The sequence below is a fragment of the Phycodurus eques genome, chromosome 15 (genome assembly GCF_024500275.1).
Source record: "Phycodurus eques isolate BA_2022a chromosome 15, UOR_Pequ_1.1, whole genome shotgun sequence".
Lineage (NCBI taxonomy): Eukaryota > Metazoa > Chordata > Actinopteri > Syngnathiformes > Syngnathidae > Phycodurus > Phycodurus eques.
This window is the reverse complement of record NC_084539.1, coordinates 16,444,270-16,468,112: the sequence shown is the minus strand read 5'-3', so window position 1 is coordinate 16,468,112 and position 23,843 is coordinate 16,444,270. Positions and strand designations below refer to the sequence as shown.

The 23,843-nt window shown below is 40.2% G+C and overlaps 1 protein-coding gene across 2 annotated transcripts in view; it reads left to right on the top strand.

The window, feature by feature from the left end:
- Nucleotides 1-6,412: 6,412 nt before the first annotated feature.
- si:dkey-1d7.3 (transmembrane protein 132D) overlaps nt 6,413-23,843 on the top strand; it is a 33,546-nt gene continuing 16,115 nt past the window's right edge. For both annotated transcript variants that reach the window (XR_009769909.1, XM_061698409.1), the window contains exons 1-4: nt 6,413-6,682; nt 8,202-9,069; nt 14,182-14,328; nt 20,377-20,548. Coding sequence is in view for 1 of the 2 variants with exons in the window: in XM_061698409.1 (XP_061554393.1) it covers nt 6,613-6,682; nt 8,202-9,069; nt 14,182-14,328; nt 20,377-20,548 (1,257 nt within the window). In the remaining variant the exon portion in view is untranslated. The remainder of the gene's footprint in view (nt 6,683-8,201; nt 9,070-14,181; nt 14,329-20,376; nt 20,549-23,843) is intronic.

Here is a 23,843-nt window from a genome sequence, read left to right as displayed (position 1 = left end):
TATTTGCGGTTTGACGCAGTGTTCACGGCATGCGCCACACACTAAAACGTTTGTAATCCGACGTCTTGGTGATGAAGTGCTCCTTCTACGAAAGAAAATATCATCCATGTTGGCTTTATGGGTGCTCGCATGCGCTTTGCAGTTCAAAGTAGCTTTTTTAGATTTGCGCTACCTCGAGCTATTGTTGTCATGTTAACAGAACGGGGTGAAAGGTGAAAGGGCCACCCGCCCAAATCAAGGTAATCAAGAAATAGAGCGTGCAAAATAAACTATAATTGTACATTTTTAGGGTACTTTGAAGAAAACAATTCACTGACATGTTAGCAAGACATCCAGGAACTGTTTTAAATTGTGAACTCGAAACGTCCCCTATGTAAGCGCCCGTGTAAATGTCTCACAATAGTCTTTAGTCAGTCCTGTTCCCCAGATGTTACCAGGCTGCTCCATCACGTAGAAATAACCAGAAACTAAACACTCGACTCTTTTTTTTTTCTTTGACACTGAAACAACAACAAATATATAAGTTGTTTGGTTTTCCTTAATGCTTTCTATGCTTCGAAAGATTGCAGTCTGTAATTTCACCACCAGATGGCACTCCATCCCGCATTTTCACACATTTCAAGACCGGCAACCTTTATTGAGCCAAGGCACATATTTTATATTGCAAAAATCTCACCGAACATCACCCAAAATAAATAAATACATTTGAAAAAACTCACCCAAAATGATATCTTGTCTCAATTGCCTTCAATTATGCCTGACCATGACAACAACAAAAATGGACAATGTCGAAAAATCGAACTGTGCATCTTCACGTGTTCCAATGATTGGTTTCCTGTTTATCATTTGATAGTATGGTATGGGCTTAGGAATCTCAGAACTCCAGTTTACCGCGCAGGCACTTGAAATACTTGCTTTTGTCGATGGAAAAGTGTCACATAACACCGAGTCAAGCGATTGAAAAGGTGTGTCACCACCCCCATCTTGCTCACAGGCCTGGGTGAATGCTGTACAATTGTACTCATGCAATAACCAGCATTAGAGTTGCATTTAGTTCCTCGTGCAGTCGTTTATAATGGCAAGTTATAGGACCACAGCACAGAACTACAACAAGGTCAGTTGACTTCGACTTCCAGTCAACCCCCCCCCCCCGCCCCCCCAAGCCTAACCCACTGCGTCCTTTCCAGATTTCATCGTCCTTCTGGCACCCCATGTGCATGCTTCACAAGTTCATGTTGAGCCACATAGTGTCAACCAATTATTTAACAACTCTGACATCATCTCGCGGCGAGATCACACCAGTTAGGGTTGCCAAGCGAACATGCTTTGGCGTGACTTCCATTGCACTTGATTTATTCATGGTCGTATTTGCTCAAGAACCTGGGAAAACACACACACACACACACATATATATATATATATATATATATATATATATATATATATATATACACACAGTGGTGCCTTGAGATACAAGTGACCTGACTTACCAGGTTTAAGGGGTATGAGCCATTTTGCTTAATGCGAACAAGCGGTGCAAAATGCCATAGATGGGCTAAAGAATGGCATCAGTGTCGCAATGTTAACAGCCTTTGAGTGGCGGATATTTTAATAATATAGAGCAACAACACTCTATACAGTGTTGTTGCTATATATAGATGGATTTTTTGGGGGAGGCTAGAACAGATAAATGGCATTTTTTCATTCATTTCAATGGGGATAGATAACTTGAGATACGAGTGTTTTGACTTGTGGTCATGGAACAAATTCAACTCTTCCAAGGCAGCACTTTATTTGTCAAACTGGCCAACATCAATAATAATAATAATGATGATAATAATTCATGCATATGTTTCAATTTCACATATTTGCAGATTTTCTTGGGAACCGATCCTACGTTATTGACCGAAAAACTCACCTATTTGCTCGTTTATTGCTCAGGGCAAAACCGTTTATAATATACGAGTATTGCTCGTTCACCGTGCTGCACTTTATTCAAACTCGTCATAAGTTTACCATTTCACTGACATTCTTATCGGGGGCCGAAGTTCGACATTTTCCTCTCTGGGTTTTTTCTTCACGTTCGTTTGTTTTTCCTGTGTAGGTGCTTCACAAACCCCCAGAGGGCAGCAGCGGTTTCCCCTTTGGAACGATTCAATAAAATGATCCATTCGATGACAGTGCGTGTGCTCTGATGTAAAAGAAGCTATCAGGAGACACTAAAAAAGAAGGGAAAAAGAATTTCTTCCTTTAGTTGTTGTTACCCTGAACCGTGTTGCGAATGTTGGACTCAAACGCTCATTTTCTTGCATGTTGCTCCTCTTCATTCTCTTACCCGCTCGCCCTTTCCACCCGCTCCCGCATGCCCGTCCCCTGAGGGTCAAGTTTCAATTTCTTACCAGCTGCATCACTCACCTGCCAGCTACCCCACCATCAGAGGGGGACACCAGGACACATCCATCTTCCCCGTGCCCTTGTCTGAATATTTCATAAAACCTCAAGATTACCGTTGAAACGCTCGTTTCGGCCTATCACGGCAACAATGTCATTTAATTGGATTTGGTAATGCCGAGAGACCTTAGCAAATGTGATCTCTCTCTTGAAAGTTGGGCTTATTTGTTTGCTTGACACTGTGAAGCTTAAGTGCCACAGCCTCGCATTAAAAGTAATGTTATGAGGCCAAGCAGCAGCCCTAAACGCTGCACTTACTTTGCACATTTTAATGACTGTTTGCTTGCATAATGTATGTTACGTATCCCGCCAATGCATATATATCATTTGAAAGGCCTCAGAGTAAAAATAACCTTTTGGGCCACCGCTGACCCATGTCCTCCTTCTGCTGCTTTTCTTGCATGATGTGCCTGCTGTGCGCGTTACTTTGACCTTGTACTGCGGCGAAAGCCAACACATTCATTATATTGTTTCATTCCAGCTACTGTAAACCCGACGCCATCTTGACAACTTGCCAGCATACTGTATATATATAAAGACACAGAAACAAAGATTAGAATGTCAGAACACATTTAGACATGTTAATCCTTATTTTCATGGACCAATGATTTAGGATTATATCATATTTTCTTTCTTTGCTTTTATTCAGGTGTATGTATGTATGTATTATTATACTTATAAATATGATTTAGGGTTATACAATCATTTTCTTCTTTGCATTTCATCAGGTGTACGTATTCATAGTAATAATTATAACTAATAATAATAAATACACGATGTATCTCGAACTGAGGTAAAATAAATATATGAAATCCATACAATGTATATACCAGTGAGATGAGGATTTTCAAAACACCTTGCAATCAAGTCTAACCTGCATCTCATGCGTAACCCATTCTTAAAAATTTCATGACAATTTCCTCCTTTTAACTTAATATTTGCTTTACCATGTAACTTTATTATTAGGGGTTATTTAAGATGTGTTCAATAAAACGGGGAAGACAAATTCATACTTACAGTTTGTCGGTTGCCTTATTTAGCTGTGTGAGAGTGAACGTGAGCAGACATCTTATTCTATTCTGTTGTATTCCATTCTATAGTTTGGCAGCATGAACAGGATGAGCCAGCAAATCCTTGTTTGTTGTTGCTCTGCGTAAATAATGATGATAGTGCCCTGCTAGTTCAATAGTAATTTCTCAGATGGATTACTGTCAGTGAAGGTTAATAGAGTGGTTAATCATACAGTGACCTGTCTGTGAACTGGACTATCACAGGCCGGTCATATGGTTGCAGGTGTCAGATCGAAGGTGAAAAGCTCCTCTGTGGATATAATAGAACCTTTATAGAGGAATATGACTGCTCATATAAATGGATAATTTTCTTGTGCAGAGAGAACTTTTCTTTCAACATGACCCCTGCGACTGGCATACCCCTACTGCTGTAGTATGGGTTGGAATTTATTTCGTAGGGGACAGACAGAGGGAACAGTGTCAACAAAAAGCAATAACAAAAGAAAAGAATTGCAATGATTCATACCAGTATTTAGTTTGAGAACTAGTTGGTAGAGAGAAAAGCTGTTGTTTACTTTCAGAGTTTGTTTATTCACCAAACTTTGTATGCAGTTAATAGTAACTGTTTTTATTATTAAAAAAAAAAAAAAAACTTTTCATTTTGCTGAACTTTCTGTTTTGCTTTGGGCCTTTAATTTGCTCCTCCCGCTGTATTCATCTTTGGGTTGATGATGAATGGTGAAACAACTTTGCAGATTCTGCATATAGGGAAATTACAGTGGAATGAAAAATGAGCGAATCACAGCAAATCATATAAAACCCCTTTCTTTACTTCCCGTACGCCTGTACACATACATATTTGTACTTGCTCCGATACCCTGACTCCAATATCACTTAACCAGCCTGACATACTGTATAACTTCAGGGAAGATGGTGGAGGAGCCATGTGGGGATACTTAGATAGGTAAACAGTAAACATAGAATATCATTGCTGGTTTCTGTAACTGTGTCGTGATAGTGTCGGTATTAAGAAGCGGATTGAGTCGGGTAAGTCCTCACTGAAGGCCCACCACGGTACGGAAATTGGTAAAAGGGAAGGTGTAGCCCTGTGTTCACATTGCACGAGTTAAGTGAACTACAAGGACAAGGAATAATGACTCAACAAGTGAAAAATAGCGCATTCGTTTGTTCAGATGACTGAAAGTGCCTGAGCATGATTTTTGATAATGACACTCAGAATTCTCAAAAAGAATCTCAGACTCGATTATATGAATTAAATAAAGCACAGCGCAGTGAACAAACATTTTATAGACTTTCACTTTTCAAACTTGGACAATCGAGAGTCCTTGGAATGTTTCTCCCACGTACACACTGTATATATTCCAGGGCCAGCCTCTGCAGTGAGACAAAGAAGTCTTTATTTACCAATGTCTGCATTGGCTCCTGGCACCTTGTTATAAAAGTGTCCCTGAAGCAGGTGCAGCAAGCTCGAGTTGGCACAGTTGCACTCACATTAAAAGGGGTCAACCGAGGCAATGAAGAATGATGTTTGAGCACGCTTACAGGATCAGCCGTGCATTTTGGACAATTCTTTAATTCCAACAAAGACAGCAAACACTGTACATCTTAACCGATTCTCAAAAATGTGAACGATCCCACACATGATCGGCAAAAATTGACAATTATTAGCGTTTATTTTTTAGAAAGATATATTAAATATATATATATATATATATATATATATATATATATATAAAAAATTAATAATAATAAATTAAACAGGTTTTGCCACATTTTTCTTCAATTCAATGGTCATTGTGCTGCTCCTTCTGGTGTGTGAGCCTTGGCCACCTAGTGATAGCATAATATATATATATATATATATATATATATATATAAAACTGGGGTGGCCAATGGGCTGGTCACCATTCAGTCTAAGAACGCCCCTGACCACCCTCTGATCCAGTGTAACTGTGCCCGAGTCCACAAAGCGAGGTCTATGTTTGGATGAGTTTGGTGCTGAAGAACATCATCAACCACCTTTAGGATGGCTTTGAACAGACATTAAGAACCAGGTCCGATTTCAGGTCCAACATCAACCTCACAAATGTAACATTTTTGTTTTTTGCATTTTAGATTACTGTAGGGATAATGGTCAGGCAAACTAAAACTTTTGTCCTCATACAGTATATAGCGGATACTCAACAGAACATGAATTTGAAGAAAACTGCGTCACATGACTTTTAACTGTTGTATTTTTTTCATTTGCAATTGCTGCCAAATGTGTGCCATCATATCATGGAGGCTTTAGCTTATACCTGCACCCATCTGCTCCATCCCGCAGATTCAGACATGATCCCATGCGACGCCGCTGCACCATGAGAATCTGTGGCTGACATCTGGCAAAAAAAAACAAAAACAAAAAAAGTACAAATTATGCCTGTATAACAATGACGTATGTTAGATGGAAGAGCTTCAATGAATGCACATATAAAAAAGAAAGCTTGGAACTTAGTAAAAAGGAAGCACCTTTGTTGGTGATGACAAAATAACCACCCAACTTTGCAGCACATTTCGTAGTGCATATTGCATTTATCTGGATGGCAAAATTCAAACATAATAATTAACAGGCCGTGGTGTAGATCTGCGCCCTACTGGGGGCCATTCCAATTTTATTTGACTGTATAATGTGTGAGTAACGTAATAACATAGTAATAAAACAGTAATAAAAAAGGCAACGCAATAATGGTATAATGCAAATTCAACCTTTGGCATGGAATCATGTTCATCATTTGTTTGATCAAATTTAAAGTGACTCACAGAGAAACCACTGATCCCCTTGACCTCGTGTGCATTTAATTTGCTCGCAGCTCTTCCTCCACCCACGTGGTCGCAGTTAATCTGACACATGTTTACTGATTTCGGCCATGGGAATAGTCCTGCCTGGCGCCGTCCTGCTGTGCCAGCCGGGGTCGTGCAACCTCAATTCTCTCTACCATCTATCTTTTTTTTCTTCACTAACCATTCAAGAAAATGGTTTTTGTGGATTAACAATTTTTTGTTACAATGGAAGGAAACTACTAGTATATATAAATATCTTTTTTACTTGTTTTTTTTTCTCCTGGTGCATGACAGGGATTCCCTTGACAAGATGCTTAACTTTCTCCTCCGTTTCATGTCTCCAGTGGTGATTTTTGCTGTGCTTGCTGCTCTAACAAAGGGTAAGTCATCTGTAGGTGTATTTTATTTGCATTTACACAGCTATTTGGCATACTTTATGAGTAATCATTTATCAACCCTTGTAGGGTGCAAAGGTAGCAAATATGGTTCCTTGCTCAATAAAGGGCTAATGATTTTCTCCTTTAAATGACAGCGTTGTGCATTTAGATGACCGAAGCAATACATCAATTTCTCGCTCTTTTAAGAAGACAACCTAAAAAAGAAATTTCTGAAATCGCAGCACACCATGTGTCTCAGTGATACCAGCATTATGCCAAAGTCTCCATTTGGAGATTGCCTCGTCTTATCTACGTTTATACAGTGGTGCCTGGACTTACAAGTTTTTTTTGGTTTTTTTTGTCAAGATACAAGGCGTCGCTCATCAATCAACTCTACACAATTCTAACAACAAATCAGGCCAAGTACTTGCTTGAAGCTGTTTATTGCCACTCCCAGTTGACGTTTACAACAAAACAAAAACAAAAAAGTGATTTACACATTGTGTATCAATAAAACTTCCATAACGTATTACAAAAGTTCGATAACTTAATTAGACAGTAACACACAATGCAAAACGCCATAGATAGGATAACAAAACGATCAATGTTGCGGTAGCTATAAAGCATTAAACAATGAATATATTAACACAAATGGCGCAGTAACATGCTGACAGAGCATACAATACTCCCAGGCATGCAGTCTTTCCCCTGCGAACGACGACAAATTTTATTATTTTATTATGTGTAGTACTATGCATGTCTGTGTTTTATACTGCCCCTTGCTGGCCAGGGTGCACACACCTGCTAGAACAGCACAATTACATTTACATTCTATTAAATTATTTCATTAGTGCATGTTTTTATAAAGTGCAACACTGTAGAATGCTATTTTTCGGATGAAAAACATGTTTCACAAAAAAAAGTGTTTTGAAGGATGCTGGAATGGAGGAAAAAAGTAATTTCCTCAAAGAGGTCTGACTTGAAAAGTGAGCTGACAGCACACTTTTATTATTGTATTGTCCTTTTATTGTTACATCACATTCAGGCTAAAGTTTCACCTAATTTCCTGTTTCAACTTCTGTCAAAGTACCCGATTACCTGTTTGTCTCACTTTTCCATTTTGAGTGTTATTTTCTTCACATTTTCCAGTGCAGGAACTACATGAGGGATTGTCATTGCTTTATAGTTTCAGATCTGCAGCATGACCTGACCACCTCCATCATTCCGACATCCACTTCACACCTATCTCCAGTTTTTCAACCCCCTCATTAAAAACTAATTTTGTGCCAAAGCTTTTAAAAAAATGTATTAGTATTATGACCATTGTTAATCCATCTATCCATTTCTATACTGCTTATCCTGTTCATGGTGGCGGCTGGAGCTGACTACATCCTGGTTTGGTCGGCAGTCAGCCGCAGAGTACATATAGTGACAGACAACCACCGGCACCAAAGAAAGGCGAATGTACCACGACAGACTTCTTCTTTTCTTGTACAAACATGTATTTTTCTTCCTCCCACAGATGTTGAAAGCCAGCAGATTCCAAAAGGTACCGAGACGTCTACCCCGCCACCTGTTTATCCTGCAGTCAGATTTCACGTCCTCAATGTTGATCATATGGTTCTGAGGCAGGACAGTTCTCAGAGGAACTCCAGCCTGAAGGCTCACACACAGACATTCTTCATCACTGATCCAAGCCCAGGTTTACTCCAGCCAGTTCTTAATGCCTCATATGGTCCACTCAGTGTGGATGCCCCCATTCCACCAGAGTTGCTCCTCAGCGGCCGTAGGATTGTGCCTCTCATTTTAGGCCGCCAGGTGCGATCCTCGTCCCCGGCCGTCAAGATCCTCTTCCACATGCCTCGCGAAGGTGATGGCGCTCAAGAAAAGATGGCGGATGGAGCTCATTGTGTGACAGCTTACGCCTTCTGGGGAACGAGGGAGGTCCGTGGGGCATGCCTGGTATCTCCGGGTAGGTTCTGCGTGGCGGAGCTAAAGCCTGAACCGGCCTGGTTCAGCTCGTCCACTCGACCCGGCAGCTCCAGCAAAGAGACCGGGCGAACAGAAGCCGTAAAGGGGCTTCAGGGCAATCTTGTGGAGGTCTACTTCCAAAGTCGGATGGACCAGACAGGCCAGTGTACGCCACAGGATAGTCTGCAACGAGTTGGAGTTGGGAGAGCGGGGGTCAAGGAAGAGTCCGGAACACCCATGAGAAGAATAGGAAGTGTTAACCTGCTTAAAACGCCACCTGGAAATCCAACCTTTTTTCGTCTAAGGTTAGGGGGTGTCTTGGTCATCCAGACTTCCTCCAAGCCCCTGAAGACTGATAATATTGTGACTTTTTATGTCTTCTTGGCAAGTACCTCTACATTGGAGAGTTTCACACTTAGGTAAGAGCATATTTGATCTCCTTTTTGTTTTGACTTTTTTGTGTTGTGGGGTTTTAAGAGCCCCAGCATGTGGTGCGAAAGCCCCCAGAAAGTTTTGAGGGCTTTCTCATACTCCAAATAATTTTGCAGCCCCAAATAAGAATTTGAGGAGGCAAATACTTTTTCACAGCACTGTACATTCGCCGCAAGTGCACATGCACTGAGGATAAGCGGTATATAAAAACTGATGCATTGATACTAAAAAGAAAACAAAACAGGGACAATAGCTTAGTGTGTAAAGACTTAAGAACATGAGGGTTGATTTCTGCCTTGCCTACAAATGTATGAAATGATTCTTTATGGTGTGATGCATGCAACAAAACATACACAGAGTAAAAAAACAATACTACACAAAGATACTTAAATAACTTCAATCAAAATCAAAACAATGAGGCAAAAGACTGTTTTTGTCCAAGTCAGATAAGAGCCGATTGTCACTGGCAGCAGAAAAGAAATCAGATTGAATCACCAGGAGATACGGCGGATGTGAGCATCATCATGAGGGATCGACTCCATGCATTTAAATGCTTACTTAAGGCATTTAAATGTTGATGGGGCTTGACACGAGTGCCACCATGCTTGCCGCTGCCTGCCAGTTACACCGCCTTCATAAATTACTGACATGTTTGATCCTGTCTAACGTCTCAGTTAGTGGGGGGGGGGGAGTTCTGGAGAGCACTCTTCCATAAGAAGGGACATAATTGGCAAATGATTCACTGGTTTTCATTCACTGGTTTTCATATCTCGACATCCCGCCAAGATCCGAGCAATTTCACTGGGTATTTGACTCCATGAATAATGTATCTTGTTTCACGGAGCACGAAAACAAACATCTTTCCTCACCCTTTGAGTAAAAGGAAGGTAATATAGAATAAAAACAAAGCGCAAGCTGTTCAAAGTTTCTTCTGACTGCCTCCTGATGCACATCAATGAGTAGACTTGCGGATCTCTAATTAAAATGCTTCGCATCATGCGTTGCTGCTTTTTCTCTTCACTCATCTGTATCTATATATAATCTAATCCGTGATATCACGTTGCAAACACACTGAACATAATCTGCAGGAAAATGGAGAGGCATGCGAAGATATGTGTATTAATCCATGGGAAACCAAGTTAAACCTGCACTTGTATCAGTCCCACTGAACGGCTCGTGGATCAGGCTGACCCAACACAAACACACTGACCCAGTGACCTGATGCAGGTCGGCGAAGCGACACTGACCTCCCAAACCAAAATCTGCCTTTTTTGTCTGTAACTATTTGGATTTTTATCCTCTTCACCTGAAATCCCTCCCCGGAAATCCTACTTATTGACCGTACAAGTGAAGTTCCTCCGTTCGAGTCAGTGCTTTCAAGTCCTTGCGTGCCTGACCTAGTGCCACATCCAGAATGAGATTGGCCCAAAGTCCCGCACTTGAGTCCGACTGAAGGCTCGCTCTGAGGAGCTTGGCAAAGTGATTGATAGGTCCTGGGAGAAATCCCTGCTCTACTTCATGTCTTTGGCCCAAGATTGAGTCCTCTCCAGCAGGACTTGGCCAGATTATCTGTGGCCCTGATTGAAAATGAATCATGATTTCAGGCGACTGTGAGGATTAAGCGGATGCATTTGTGCGCGTGTTATATGTGCGATTTTATGCATGTGTATAGCCACCTGTTAGGCACTGCAGTCTGTGTTGTGTACACTCGGTGTATATTTTTAACACTGTCACCAGACGCTTACCTTATCTACTGTACATCTGATTGGAGAGCAATCACTTTGTTAGCATAGGTTTAGAATTTTTTTTTTTTTAATTTGACTATCATTTGGATGGTACAAATAATCCTACAAATTCTGTCATTGGCATGGTGACCCCAAATCACCTATTTTCGTGACCTATAATGCTAGAGGAACAGCTACCAGAGTTTTTTTTTTTTTTGCAATGTTTCTATAAGCCTTACAATAACGTGTGTTGCTAGCACCCCGGGGGCGGCCATGGCCCTTCAATGCGTTCTGTTATTGAACCATTTTGACCCCTGAGGTACTTTACATTACAGAGACAAGCCACATTACAATTGTTTATAGCATCAAGTATTTGGCATCAAAGAATGCGGGAAAACAATACCACCGAATCTCTTAAATGATTAGGGGAGCAGGCAAGGCAGAGGACACTGTCAAATTCCTCACGGTAAATGAAATCAGGATTATTTTCTTTTTCTTTTGCAAAAATGTCAAAGGGTCATGATTAAACATTTCAAATGGAAGTGAACAAAGTGGAAGTGGGAAAATACTAACTTCAAAAAAAAAAAATCCTCAAAATACCTTTTATGAGCTCCAGTTGACAACTAGACAAGCAGACTTCAAGCCATTATTTTAATCCAATAAAACAGTGGCGAAGGCTTGCTCGCTGTATATACCTTCTCACACTCCTTTGGGCCATCACATTAGAAAAGTTAAAGAGTCTGACAAGTTTTGGGGAAGTCGCAAAACTTTGGTGATTCACAGATGCTGAGTCACTGTGCCACCTCTCATTAAGATTACAAAACAAATTATATTTCTTTACATTTATCATCTGATAAAAAAAATAATTCAATAATAATTGTAGTCTTTAATTTATTAGTGTTCTGTATGCTTGATATGTTGGCTTAAAGCAGTATATACTGTATATATTGGATATTTCATTTTTCAAGAGCTTTTCCCTGTGGCCCGCAATGGATATTGATCCATAAATTGATCTGATGTCAACGTTTGTAGGTCCATTTCAGTGCTTACTTTCTGTAGTTTGTCTGTCAATTTATAGTGACCTTGAGCCAACCTCTCCACTAATTGATTGTTCTGCTTAATACTACTTGATTCATTTGTGTTTTTGGATGGCCGTATTCTGTATGTCCATTAGCGAGTACACTCTATTTGAATGTTACTGTTTTCATTTTGAGAACAAGAAATACAAATGCAGTCACTTTTTTTATGCTCAAAAATGTACAACCCCCCCACCCCTCACCAAAAAAAAAAAAAACATCACACGGTGTATCCAGCCACCTGCCTAAAGTCAGATGGGTTAGGCTCACCTACAACCCTAACGCAGAGGCGGCGCAACATGGAGGGCACCTTTTGGCATACCTTTGATGTGCCCCTTTGCTTTTTTTTTATCACATGTTTTCATATCCTCTTTTTTTTTTTTTATTGTACAGGGTGGGGCCTATGTGAGCATATGTTGCTCATCAGTATCTGATACATTTTATTAATAGATTAAAGCATTCCTTTCTTTGAAATCAATGATGTGTATTTAATTTTTGAGCATGGTTGCCTTGTTGGAAGTGCCCCCAAAGCACTGTGACCCCGCCATGAGAAAATTGGCTTGTTTTCGGAGACAAATGACATGTGACTCCACACATTTTAACTTTGGCTCGGACTTCGGCTCAAAAGCCCTGTTCTATGATCTAGTCCCATAATGCATCAGGGCTGCTGTGATTTAACAGCCAGACAGAAGCTTGATTGCTTTATAAACTTAGGTGTCTGTTGAACCCCCCCGGGCTGCTTCCATTCACATTAGTCATCATCAGTGTTGTCAGTGCCGCATCATGTGCCTGAATCTGATTAACTCCTACTTCTCCTGAGGCCAACAGAAATGAATGCTAATTAATGCTAATTCTCAGTCTGCCCGCAGCTTGCGACTCGTCTGTTTGTTGGTTTCTCGCCACATTCAGCACAACATGATTGATAAAACACGGCAAATAAAACCAAACCTAACTGGTCCTATGTGGAAAAAGTAACTGCACTCCTCTGTTCAATAATGAGTTAACTGCGATTAACCACAGTTCTTGGAAAGCTGCGTCCAAGTTCACTGGCCACACCAAGGCCTAATTACCGCTAGATTTGTTGAATCAAGAAATCACTGAAATAATACTTGTCAGACAAAGAGAAGTAAGCCACAAAATCTCAAAGAACTTTATCATGCCACGATCCCAAAGAATTCAAGAACAAATGAAAGAAACAAAGAACCAAATACCAAATATATCTTTTCACGCTTGACAAATGATTTTGTTTTGGATCAGTTTGGCTGAAATATTAACTTTCGTGCACCACTGTTACATACACGAAATGATGGCTGGTCAGCAAAACCGTCTCCTTTCAGCATGTGAGGTGCAACGTTAAAGAAATGAGACTGACAGCCACGCTCATGACTCAAAGCCAAACAGGAAACTGTTTATGTCACAGTGCTGTGGAACCTCTCACCATTATTTTGACAAAGTGTGACAGCAGCATGCTACACAAAAGTCTGAAAAAGAGATGAACAATATTACAGAAGACTAGTGTGGTGGTGTTGCGCAACAACATGACTTAGCAGTTAGCCGATTGGCATTGAGTCATGCGAGTGGCTGCACACGGTCTCATTTCATTATTGTCAAACCTCTCTGTCTGTGTCTGCAAACGAGGAAACTCCTTGCCCTTTTTAGCGGCACGACTGGTAGAAGCCACCATGTAAATAACAAGCAACAACTACTATTAAGTAAGTAAGTTACATCACGCAATATGAAAAAAAAAGAAAACAAAACAAAACAAAAAAAATACTACTTACGCTTTTTTCTGGGCGTGTTAAAGATGCCAGGATGAATGCTAAGTGAACTACAGACGAACATTTGATAGTAAGTACAGGGCCGGCCGGTTTTAGGAATACATACTGCACCTGAGGGGGCAAGCAGAAATGTTAAAGAGGCTTCATGTGACTGCACATTTTTCATTTAATTTATTATCATTATTTATTAGGCCACGAATTTTGCGATTGCTATACAGCATCTTTCACAACTTCACGTTGTGTAAAACACTCTTATAACACACAGGTACTGGCTATTGTTACCAGGGCACTTACATGTGTGTACTTGTTTGTCGCTACCCACTTGTCATTAAAAACTCATACCCGAACAAACTTAGAATTCTGTACACACACTACCGTCCACCAACTCCATGTGTCCTATACCACCAACACCAGATGTCTTTGCAGAAATTGAGTTCCATCAGACCTGACAGCGATAAGTGGGTGTCAGGTCTGATAAGTAATAAGTATGTGTTTCATGTTGGTGTATGTGTTTACTGTAGGGGGACAGTCAATCCAGGATTGTCGTTCAGCGCCGTGCGGCCCAGTGCCTCGATGCTGTGGGACGTCAAGGCAGAGCCCGGCAGAGTCATCATCCCCAACACTGTCTCTGTTGTTTGCCAGAAGAAGGTTGCAGGCACAGCAAAGAGGTCAGTGCACAACATTTGGATTACGTCACATATACTGTACAGTTCGTGTTAAGGTTTGTGCAGTGCACGATCAGACGACAGTATGTCTCAAACAATTTCTATTAGTGTTTGGCACATACATTCATCAAGTTAGCATCGCAGGTGTTACTGTTTAAGTGTTAAGGGAAATATGTCAATCCTTTAGTAGGAAAGCCATAGGACAAGCACTGAGAATAATAAGAGATACAAAACTTGCATGCAAGGAGACATTTAAATGCACCTGATGGCGCTGAGAAATCTTTGCTTATTTCTCCTTGAGCGAAGTCATATACAGTATACACACATGAACAGGCAGTTATCATCTGCCTCATGCAACTGGTGCACCCCAACTACAGACACTTTGCTTTGTCTCACGGCAAAATGATTCCCCTCACACTAAAAAAAGGATTATATGAGGTTATAACTACATACAATACATTTTACGAGTACAAAGGCATATGGTTTTCCAACATTAAGATAAAAAGTACTCCTCTAAAATTGAACACTGTTTTTTCCCCCTCCAACAAGATACAATGCAAATGGATTAATTCCCGCCTCAAACTTTTACAATCATAAATATTCAACACCACAAACTGCCAGAAATTTCAAAAGAGGCGTTAAACACAGAATAAAATGAAACTAAACCATAAATTACAGATCCATTGAAGATGACTGACAGGTACGTAGAGGAGAGGAAATATGAAGCTGTTTGCAGTCTTTTGTAGGTATAAATGGAAGTAATGTGGGTTGTAAAAAGAACATCCGTCCAGTTTCCCCACCACTTCTACTGTTCAGGGTTGCAGGGTGCTGGAGCCTATCCCAGCTGTCTTTGGGCAAAAGGCAGACTACAATTTGGACGGGCTGCCAGTCAGTCACAGGGCACATATTGGATAGAGACAAACAACCATTTACTCTCACAATCACAACATTGTCACTGAGTGGGGACTGAACCCACGACACCTGCACTGAAATCGGGCGAATGTACCACTACACCATCAGTGACTTAAAAAAAAAACACATTTCAAGAGAAAAAAATTCAGCTGCACTGCTAAAAAGTGCATTTTCACGTTATCTGCCTGGTAACATTCATTTGTGAATGTAATTGATTCAAATTAATGAATTGGATTGCTCATGTTTTACTGAGCAGCCGGACGCTTTCTTGCGTTGTTCGAGTTACGATTTTATGGTTATCATCACTGCACAATGACAACCCTCGGTACAGGCTGTACAACCAGCATCAGTAAGTTGGATTCCAGTGAGGGTTGGACTCTACCAAAGCTGCCCTTTGTCACTGATTCTCTTCATAACTTTTCTTGATAGAATTTCTAGGTGCAGCGGAGGCGTTGCGGGTGTCCGGTTTGGTGGCCTCAGCATTGCGTCTCTGCTTTTGCTCTTTGTAGATCACATGTTTCCGTTAGCTTCATCAAGTTGCAAACTTCAACTCTCGCTGGAGCGGTTCGCAGCCGAGTGTGAAGCGGTTGCGATGAGAATCAGCATCTCCGAATCTGAGGCCGTAGTACTCGGTCGGAAAAGGGTGGAGTGCCCTCCCCGGTCTGAGGAAGAGATCCTGCCCTGAGTGGGGGATTTCAAATATCTTGGGGTCTTGTTCATGAGTGAGGAAATAATAGAGAGGGAGATCGACAGGTGGATTGGTACATCGTCTGCAGTGATACAAGCAGCCGAAATGAGTTTCCTCTGCAGGGTGTCCGTGCTCTCCCTTAGAGATAGTGGGAGAAGCTTGGTTATCTTCTGCATCGAGAGGAACCAGATGAGGTTTCAGATTTCTAAAACAAATGCGACTTCTCATGTGGACGGAATGAATCCGTGTAGTGACATGCACGCCCACAAAAACAGGGCATCACATTGCACATGCGAACAAACACAGGGCTCCGTGTGTTTACGGAAGTCAATATGGGCCTGCGTGTAGGGCTCGTCATGATGCATTTTCAAGGATTTTGTGCAACCAGAGCCAACATTTTCTTTATCAGTATCGTCCTTCCGCCACTGAATGTTTTCTGCTCCTTCGTCCGCCGTTGCTTTTGTCACGTGTCTGTTTTGTCGAACAATAGTGACATTTGTTGCCTTTTGAAGAGCTGGACAAAGTGGCTGGGGTTTCGGCTTCCCTGCTTTGGCTGCTACGCGACCATGGATAAGCGGAAGAAGATGGATGGATGACGGGATTGCGGCAGAATGGTGGCCTATAGCGGTTGGCACTTCTGCTTCACAGTTTTGAGGTTCGGGGTTTGTTTATCGTTTACACGTTGACAGGTAATTACTGATTTAGCCATCTCTTTAAAATCAATGGCATGATTTTGATCACACCGTTACCCTCACAGTTCAGCGTCTAAAATGCATCAGAACGTGTTGCTCAAGTGCCTCTAATTTCATTAGTTTTATGGTTAATGATTATTTTAGTCCAACTATATTTTCACATCGGCACCAAATGTTTCATTTGCTGGCACACACCAGCATCCCTTCTCCGCCCAGCAATCTCCCGCCCAGGCAGATCCATCGACCGACCGCCCGACCCACTTATCCGTAATCATCCATAATCACAGCTCCGTTATCCAGGCTTAAGGGCTTGCACGTTCAGAAGGGGAGATTAGAAAGGAGAGATATTCCAACTTGTGTCCTGTGTACCGGTCTCAGCAGGACAACCCTCCCTCCCATCCTTTCACACACACACACTTGACTCTGAAGTGATATGACGAAGGGTTTAACATCCCCCCCAATAGAGGGATTTCTAGGAAAGAGGTAAAACCCCTATGTTTATCTTTCTCAATCCCACACAGACAGTCTGAATAGTTTCAACAAATGAGCTAAATCTACCTCAGTCGGTTTCAATAATTTAAGAAAAAATATATAACCATAATAAAACGCCTTAGCACATATGGACGTGGTCTTAGTGATGAATGTGAAATGCTAAGAGCAGCGCTTCTGTCAAACATATTTCACTGGAGCTGTGCTAAAACCGTCACAGATGTTGACTTGTTTAACCTCATCCATCAACACCAGCAGATTTACAGTTTTGTGTTATTTTTGCACAACACGTTGGCAGTGATGTTAAAAGTCGGTTACAAATATAACTAATATTTTAATGTCTGGACCGAGGCAGCATGGAAGCTAGTGGTTAGTGCATCTGACTCTATGTGTGCTCTGTAATTGACTGGTTACCAGTCCAGGGTGTATCCCGCCCCTCGCCCAAAGTCATCTGGGGTGGGCTCCAGTTAACCAGCACACCTAATAAGGACAAGTGCTATTGAAAAGGGATGGATGGATGTCTGTACAGTGTACTCATATGCTTTGGGGTGAAGAAAAAAACATTTTTATTTCAGTTGGTTGTCAGATATAGTATGTGTTGTTATTATGCTATTGAATAATTTATATTTCTTTCTCATCAATATTTGTATAATATTTACTTTGCTTTTTTGGGGGGTGTTTTTCATGTGCTTTCATGTAAAGATATTCTGACCCTCTTTAATTTTTTCACATTTGTTGTGATGCTGGAGTCTACACTGAAACCATTTCAAATCCTATTTACTTTCTTTTAATCTACCTTTCCTCCATTGATCCGATCCATACTCTGTATTCCAAAGAAAAAACAGAATATTACAGTATAAAGCTTTGCATTTCAGTGATTTAAGAAAGAGTTTAAACTACACACTTCATCAAAGTTCTGACAACATATTTCCTCAAATAGTCCCCTCTACTTTAATACACTACAACACCAACTTGATCACAGGGTGCATGGTCCATTTGGGAAAAAAAAAAGACCTTTACTATGACTGATACCAACACATGTCACGACATCATTACCACAACAAACATCGCTTTCACAGCAGATATGGCATCTGTAAAGCTAAGGGTTACAGTGATGTTTAAAGTGAAAGTGTTGTTCTGCAAAATATCCATTCATCCATTTTCTACACTGCCTGTTTTAGGGTCATGATTAAACTGGAGTCTATCCCAGCTGACCTTTGGGCAAGAGGCAGGTTTCACCCCCGACCGGTTGCTAGCCAATCACAAAGACAAACAACCATTGACACTCACATTCACACCTATGGGCAATTTAGTCTTCAATGAACCTAACATGCATGTTTTTGGGATTGTGGAAGGAAGCTATAGTAATATACTTGTAAGGAACCTCAAAGTCAAGACTCAAAGCCGCACACCTCAGAACTCTGAGGCAGACGTACGAACCACTAGTTCACATGGCTTTCAAAAAGTGAAATATTCAGGTGTTGGACTAAAACAAAATAATGTAATGTGTGCTGACAAGAAGACAGTGTGACTCACTATACTGTAGAGAGGCGAAACAAAGTCAGCGAGGAGATGAACAGAAAATATTTCGAGCTCCTACACTTTTGTGTTGAATTTAAATGAGTGTACATGGTTTGGGACTGGAGCCGAGGCCCAAAAAGAAGTGGCTACATAAACTACATAAACTACTAAGTTAGTTTGGTGTCTATTTTTGCAACTAAAATCCCAATTTGTGACCACGCAGAGAATTTTTGTCACCTTAAATTTCAGTTCAAGGAGTGTTTCAATTTCACTGTTTCCATCCCGATGCCTACTTTTTTCGGCATTAAAGCGGCCAGACCAGCTTACTAAATCATCGCTCTTCACACTCACCTCATTCCCAGATGTAGGATTTATTTGTTTTAATGGCACTCTTGCTCGCGCCGAAGTTTGTTTTTCCTCAGTCATTTCCAGTTCTTTTATTTGCAATATTTTCTCATCTCTCAACCGAGTAAACAGAAGAGTGCAGACCTTGTTTCAATGTTTTCCCCTGCATTTTAAATGTTGAGGAAAACAAGACAGGTCTCAGGTGTGTGGGCTCTTGTGATGCGGTGGCACAGCAGTGCTTGGAGCTAACTAATATTTTTGTTTTTGTTATCTTTTTTCTATTGAACCCAAAGATAACAATGTCCTCATTCTGTTAGGTCATAGGGTTATTGTGCCCCAATTTATGATGACTCAAATTTTATGAAGAACTTATACTGCAAAAATTTTGCTAAGCATTACAGATTAGTAACATATTGAAATGAATACAGATTTAAAATTTGAAGATCATGGCTATGGTGTGTAATATTAATGCCAGGTTGTTGTTGATTGCTAGTTAATGAGATTAAATAGTCCTATGAATCTAATGAAGCACCTTGCAGCTTTATAATTATGAGTACCACCTTTCAAAATCCTAATTGCACAATTATATCCTGGGTTTTAATTACCACAATAACAAATATATTTGTCCAGCTTTGAACAGTCTAATGTGAAAGCACATTTCAATATAAATATAATATACACGATATAATGGAAAACTCATTTTATTTTAGTAGCTAGAGTGAAACTCATGGATTTCCAACACACAGTGAAATATTATGATTGTGATTATGATTATGATTGAATTTTTAAAAAATAATTTCAATGATTATAGCTAAGAAAACCCAAACTTCACCGAAATGAGAAATTAGAATATTACATTAGGAAGAGCCCCAACTGTTTTTAAGATTGAGATCAGGTAGGAATTGGTCTTGTGAAAAATATTTTCCATTATGTTTAATGAATCTATATGATATACAGTGGATATAAAAAGTCTACCGACCATGTTCAAGTGCCAGGGTTTTGTGATATAAAAATGAGACCAACAGATATCAATAAAAAACGTTTTCCACCATTATTGTGACCTACAACATGTACAACTCACTGGATCTTTTTTTTTTTTTTTTTAATCTTTGCAAGAGCGGAAGGAAAAATAAACGGAATTTGGTTCCACAAAAGTGTACACACTTTTATAACTGTGAAGTGGCAGAGTTCAGAATCAGTCAAACACACTAAAACTGATCTTAAATGAGTCAGCACACACTTGCCGCTATTTAAAATGTCTATGATTAAGGGGTGTTTAGACTTATTATATGCACTGTAAAAGTTGCAGTCTTTTAATTGAATCACTGAAATAAATGTACGATATTCTAATTTGTTGAGATGCGCCTGTATAACAACAATTTTAATGTTAACTCTCTTCAACAGGGGTCTTGTTGAAGTTCTCCAGTTGGACTTTGTGCCAAAAGATGTCTCAGAGTTGGTTGAGACCCACACAATCTCCTGGAGACTGGACCAGCCGGGGAACGTCAGGGATGTGGGCCAGATGCGGATCTACACCACTCGGAGAGACTTTGTAGGACTGGCCCCTCTGGTCATGGTAAGTAGTATCTACACACCATTGTGCGAGGCACTGTTACATTACATGGGGCATATAACACTCACGGGGGAAGGTCATAAAAAAGACCTGGCACTCGCTCCCTTGTTTTTGTTACATGGAGCCAGTGAGGATGGAGTGGTGGAACGCTACATGGATGGAGTTGTATACAACTTGATGATTTTGATTTTGATCTATATACTCCTACTATTTACACATTGTGGGGACACATAAAGGTAATCTTATCTTATTTTATCTTATCTTCTAACATTAGAAGATACACAGCTAGGGACAGGGGCGGATATTTTGTGAGGCTGCACAGCGTGGCATTTTGAAATGCTAAAAATGCTACATGAAATGGTTTTCAATCATTGACATCTTTGTGCGGAATTTGTGCCCCCTAGAGGAGTCACCTCCTTGTGGAGTCACCTACTGTATAAGAGATACAGGCTGAGGGTGGGGTGTGTCGGTCTGTGGGAATGACGGGAAATGCAGTTACTGTACATGTATCGTAAGGATGGGGAGGATAAGGTAAAAACCATTACATGCACAATTTTCGAAAGACATGGCAAGAAGGGGAGGAGAAATGAGACAACCTGTAACTCATTCACTGCCATTGACGGCTTTTGAAGTCAAATATCACTTGTAAATGAATGGAATGAGTTAATGCCTGTAGTATGTTGTTATTTTATGGCGGGATCATGTAACATTTATCAGTGCTTTATGACTCCTTGTAATATTTCATTTATTAGCCTCTCGCCAAGATGCTTAATTGATTGCTTTCATTCTTGCTTTTCTTTATAAACATTTGTATTCAAATGAACATTAGATGGAGTGTGTTAGATTTCTTTTCTGAATAATATTAGCATCAGGTGTTGGTTTGCAATTGTCGATAACTTCTTACTTGTTTATTAGCCTCTCGTTGCATGTTCGCTTACAAAAACAAGCATTTGAAGCAAGTGACCAATCATTTTAGTGATGGGTTAATTGCAGAGACATTACAACAGGTCTTCAAGGATTTTGTGAATAAATGTTGAAATATGTTGTTATCGACGTTTGCAAGTTTTGCACTTTTTCTTTTGGGTTCAAATGAACTGACGGTGCAGCAAAGAAAAAGTTAAAATTCTTAGAAAAATGTCGGTGGTAGTATGTAAGTCTACTACTGCAAGCTGAGAGACAGTAAAAGTACTCAATGTGTAATTGAATGGTCACTCTTTTTTACTGTTTACTGATACTATTCCTATATTGATAGATAAATTAATAATGTAACCAAATGTTACTTTACAGGCTCTATTCATGCATGTTGCATATCATTCTGCAGTCTACTGCAGCGGGTGCATATCAAGTTAAAAAAAAAGAAGAAAAAAAAAAAGAAAATATAAATGAATAAAAAAAACAACATAGAAATAGTGATGAATGTAGTGAACATTTTTCAATGAAAAATAGAATAGTAAAAAACTAGAAGGTTTTTGTTTTGGACAGTGTGGCCTTTGAGCTTTTTTGTGATTTTGATCTCTGGGGAGACAAAGGGATTGCTCAGGTGGGTGGAAAGAGGTAGGATTGCGGCGGAAATGAAAGGGTAGCCAAAGATGCTTTCAAAAAGTAGACAGATGGTCAAGGGGGTGCTTTTCAGAAGAAATTACTGTGAGTGGGTGCACAAGTCGGAAAGCTAGAGGATTTAAAGCAGTGGCGGTACCAGAACCTCAGGCTCAGTCTTGGTGCTTGGTTTGCAACTGCAAAGACAGCAAGAAAATAAGAGTGTGAGTGGGTAGTTGTTGTTTTTTCTTCTTTTTTTAACGCCCCTCCAAACACACACACACACACACACATTTTAATGTTCTTTTCTGAGCTTGTTTTACTTCCACACAATGGAGGATAAAATTAAATAAATAGGGGGATCCAACTGGACAGGGTAGAAAATGTAATACAACATATGCAAATGAACTAACAGCAGTTTGTACTGAAGCGCTCTAAACGAGATGTCGCCTACAGAACTGACATTGCTTTACTGATTTTTTCCTTGCCTGATCCACTGGCTTATGTTTCGGGTCAGTGTCGCGGGCTCTAATAGAGCATGTCTTTTTTAAAATTGCGGTCAGCAGCTGTCAAGCCGACCAAGCTCAAATTGTGAAGCAGGCGGGCAACATCTGCCAAGCACAGCCTGATACTTCAGTCCACAAACCATCTCTGGGGGAAAAAAAAACTAAAAATGCTGATCTGCCTTAGCTTCTTAGACACAGCGTGGAAAATAAATTGAAACGGTAGCAATCTTATTAACTGGAAAGCAGCTGTAAATCCATGTTGAAGGACTAGTTAAAGTTTGAAAATAAAGCCAGATCAAACTTTCATGATGGCAATATACGGTGCAGAAGCAGCTAGCTGCTGATAAGCATTGATACACTTCACACAGCATAGAAGGTGACACAAGGGTCAAAAGATTAAAAATGTAATCAGGTTTAGGTATTACTATTGGCACTGAAAAAGTGGATCTGTGGATAACACCGTATTACAACAGGTTTGTAATCCAGGTGCACACCGCTCTCCTGGATATAATCTTCTAGATCTTTATCTAAATATGATCTATACATAAGTGAAGTCAAGACTATGTTCTGTGATGCTGGTTGACTGACTTAAAAAAACTAAAATTAATGAAATTGTCTGCGATTGGCTGGCAACCAGTTCAGGGTGTATCCCGCCTCCTGCCCGATGACAGCTGGCATAGGCTCCAGCACGCCCACGACCCTAGTGAGGAGAAGCGGCTCAGAAAATGGATGGATGGATGGATGGAGGAAATTGTGCTTTTTCTCGAACCACGTAAACATAATTGTCTTCCTGCGCCACACTTTGCAGGTATTAAAATGACAAATGAAAAAAGTAAAACTGCTCACCATTATTAAGACACTCGTCACTAGGCTTTACACGATCAGGATTTTTGGGGCCGATCACCGAACAGCGAGTTGAAAAAAACGATAACTGATCACTGATCATAAAATGGAAGAATGTCTATTTAAATGACCTGTTCATTTACTGTATATACTTGTGTACTTAATTGCTCAAATATATATATTTACAATAAATAATGTATCTTTGTTCATCTATTTATGCCAGTGAGGCATAGTGACAGACAGAACGAATGAATGGTCTTCTATTAGATGGCAGGAAGTAAATACAGTAATTAATGTATCCACTTTTTGTGACACTTTTGTTTGTTGGTGTGCCATGAGATTTTTCAATTGTAAAATATGTTCCGCTCCTCCATAAAGGTTGGAAATCACTGCTATAGTCAGATCGTGTATTC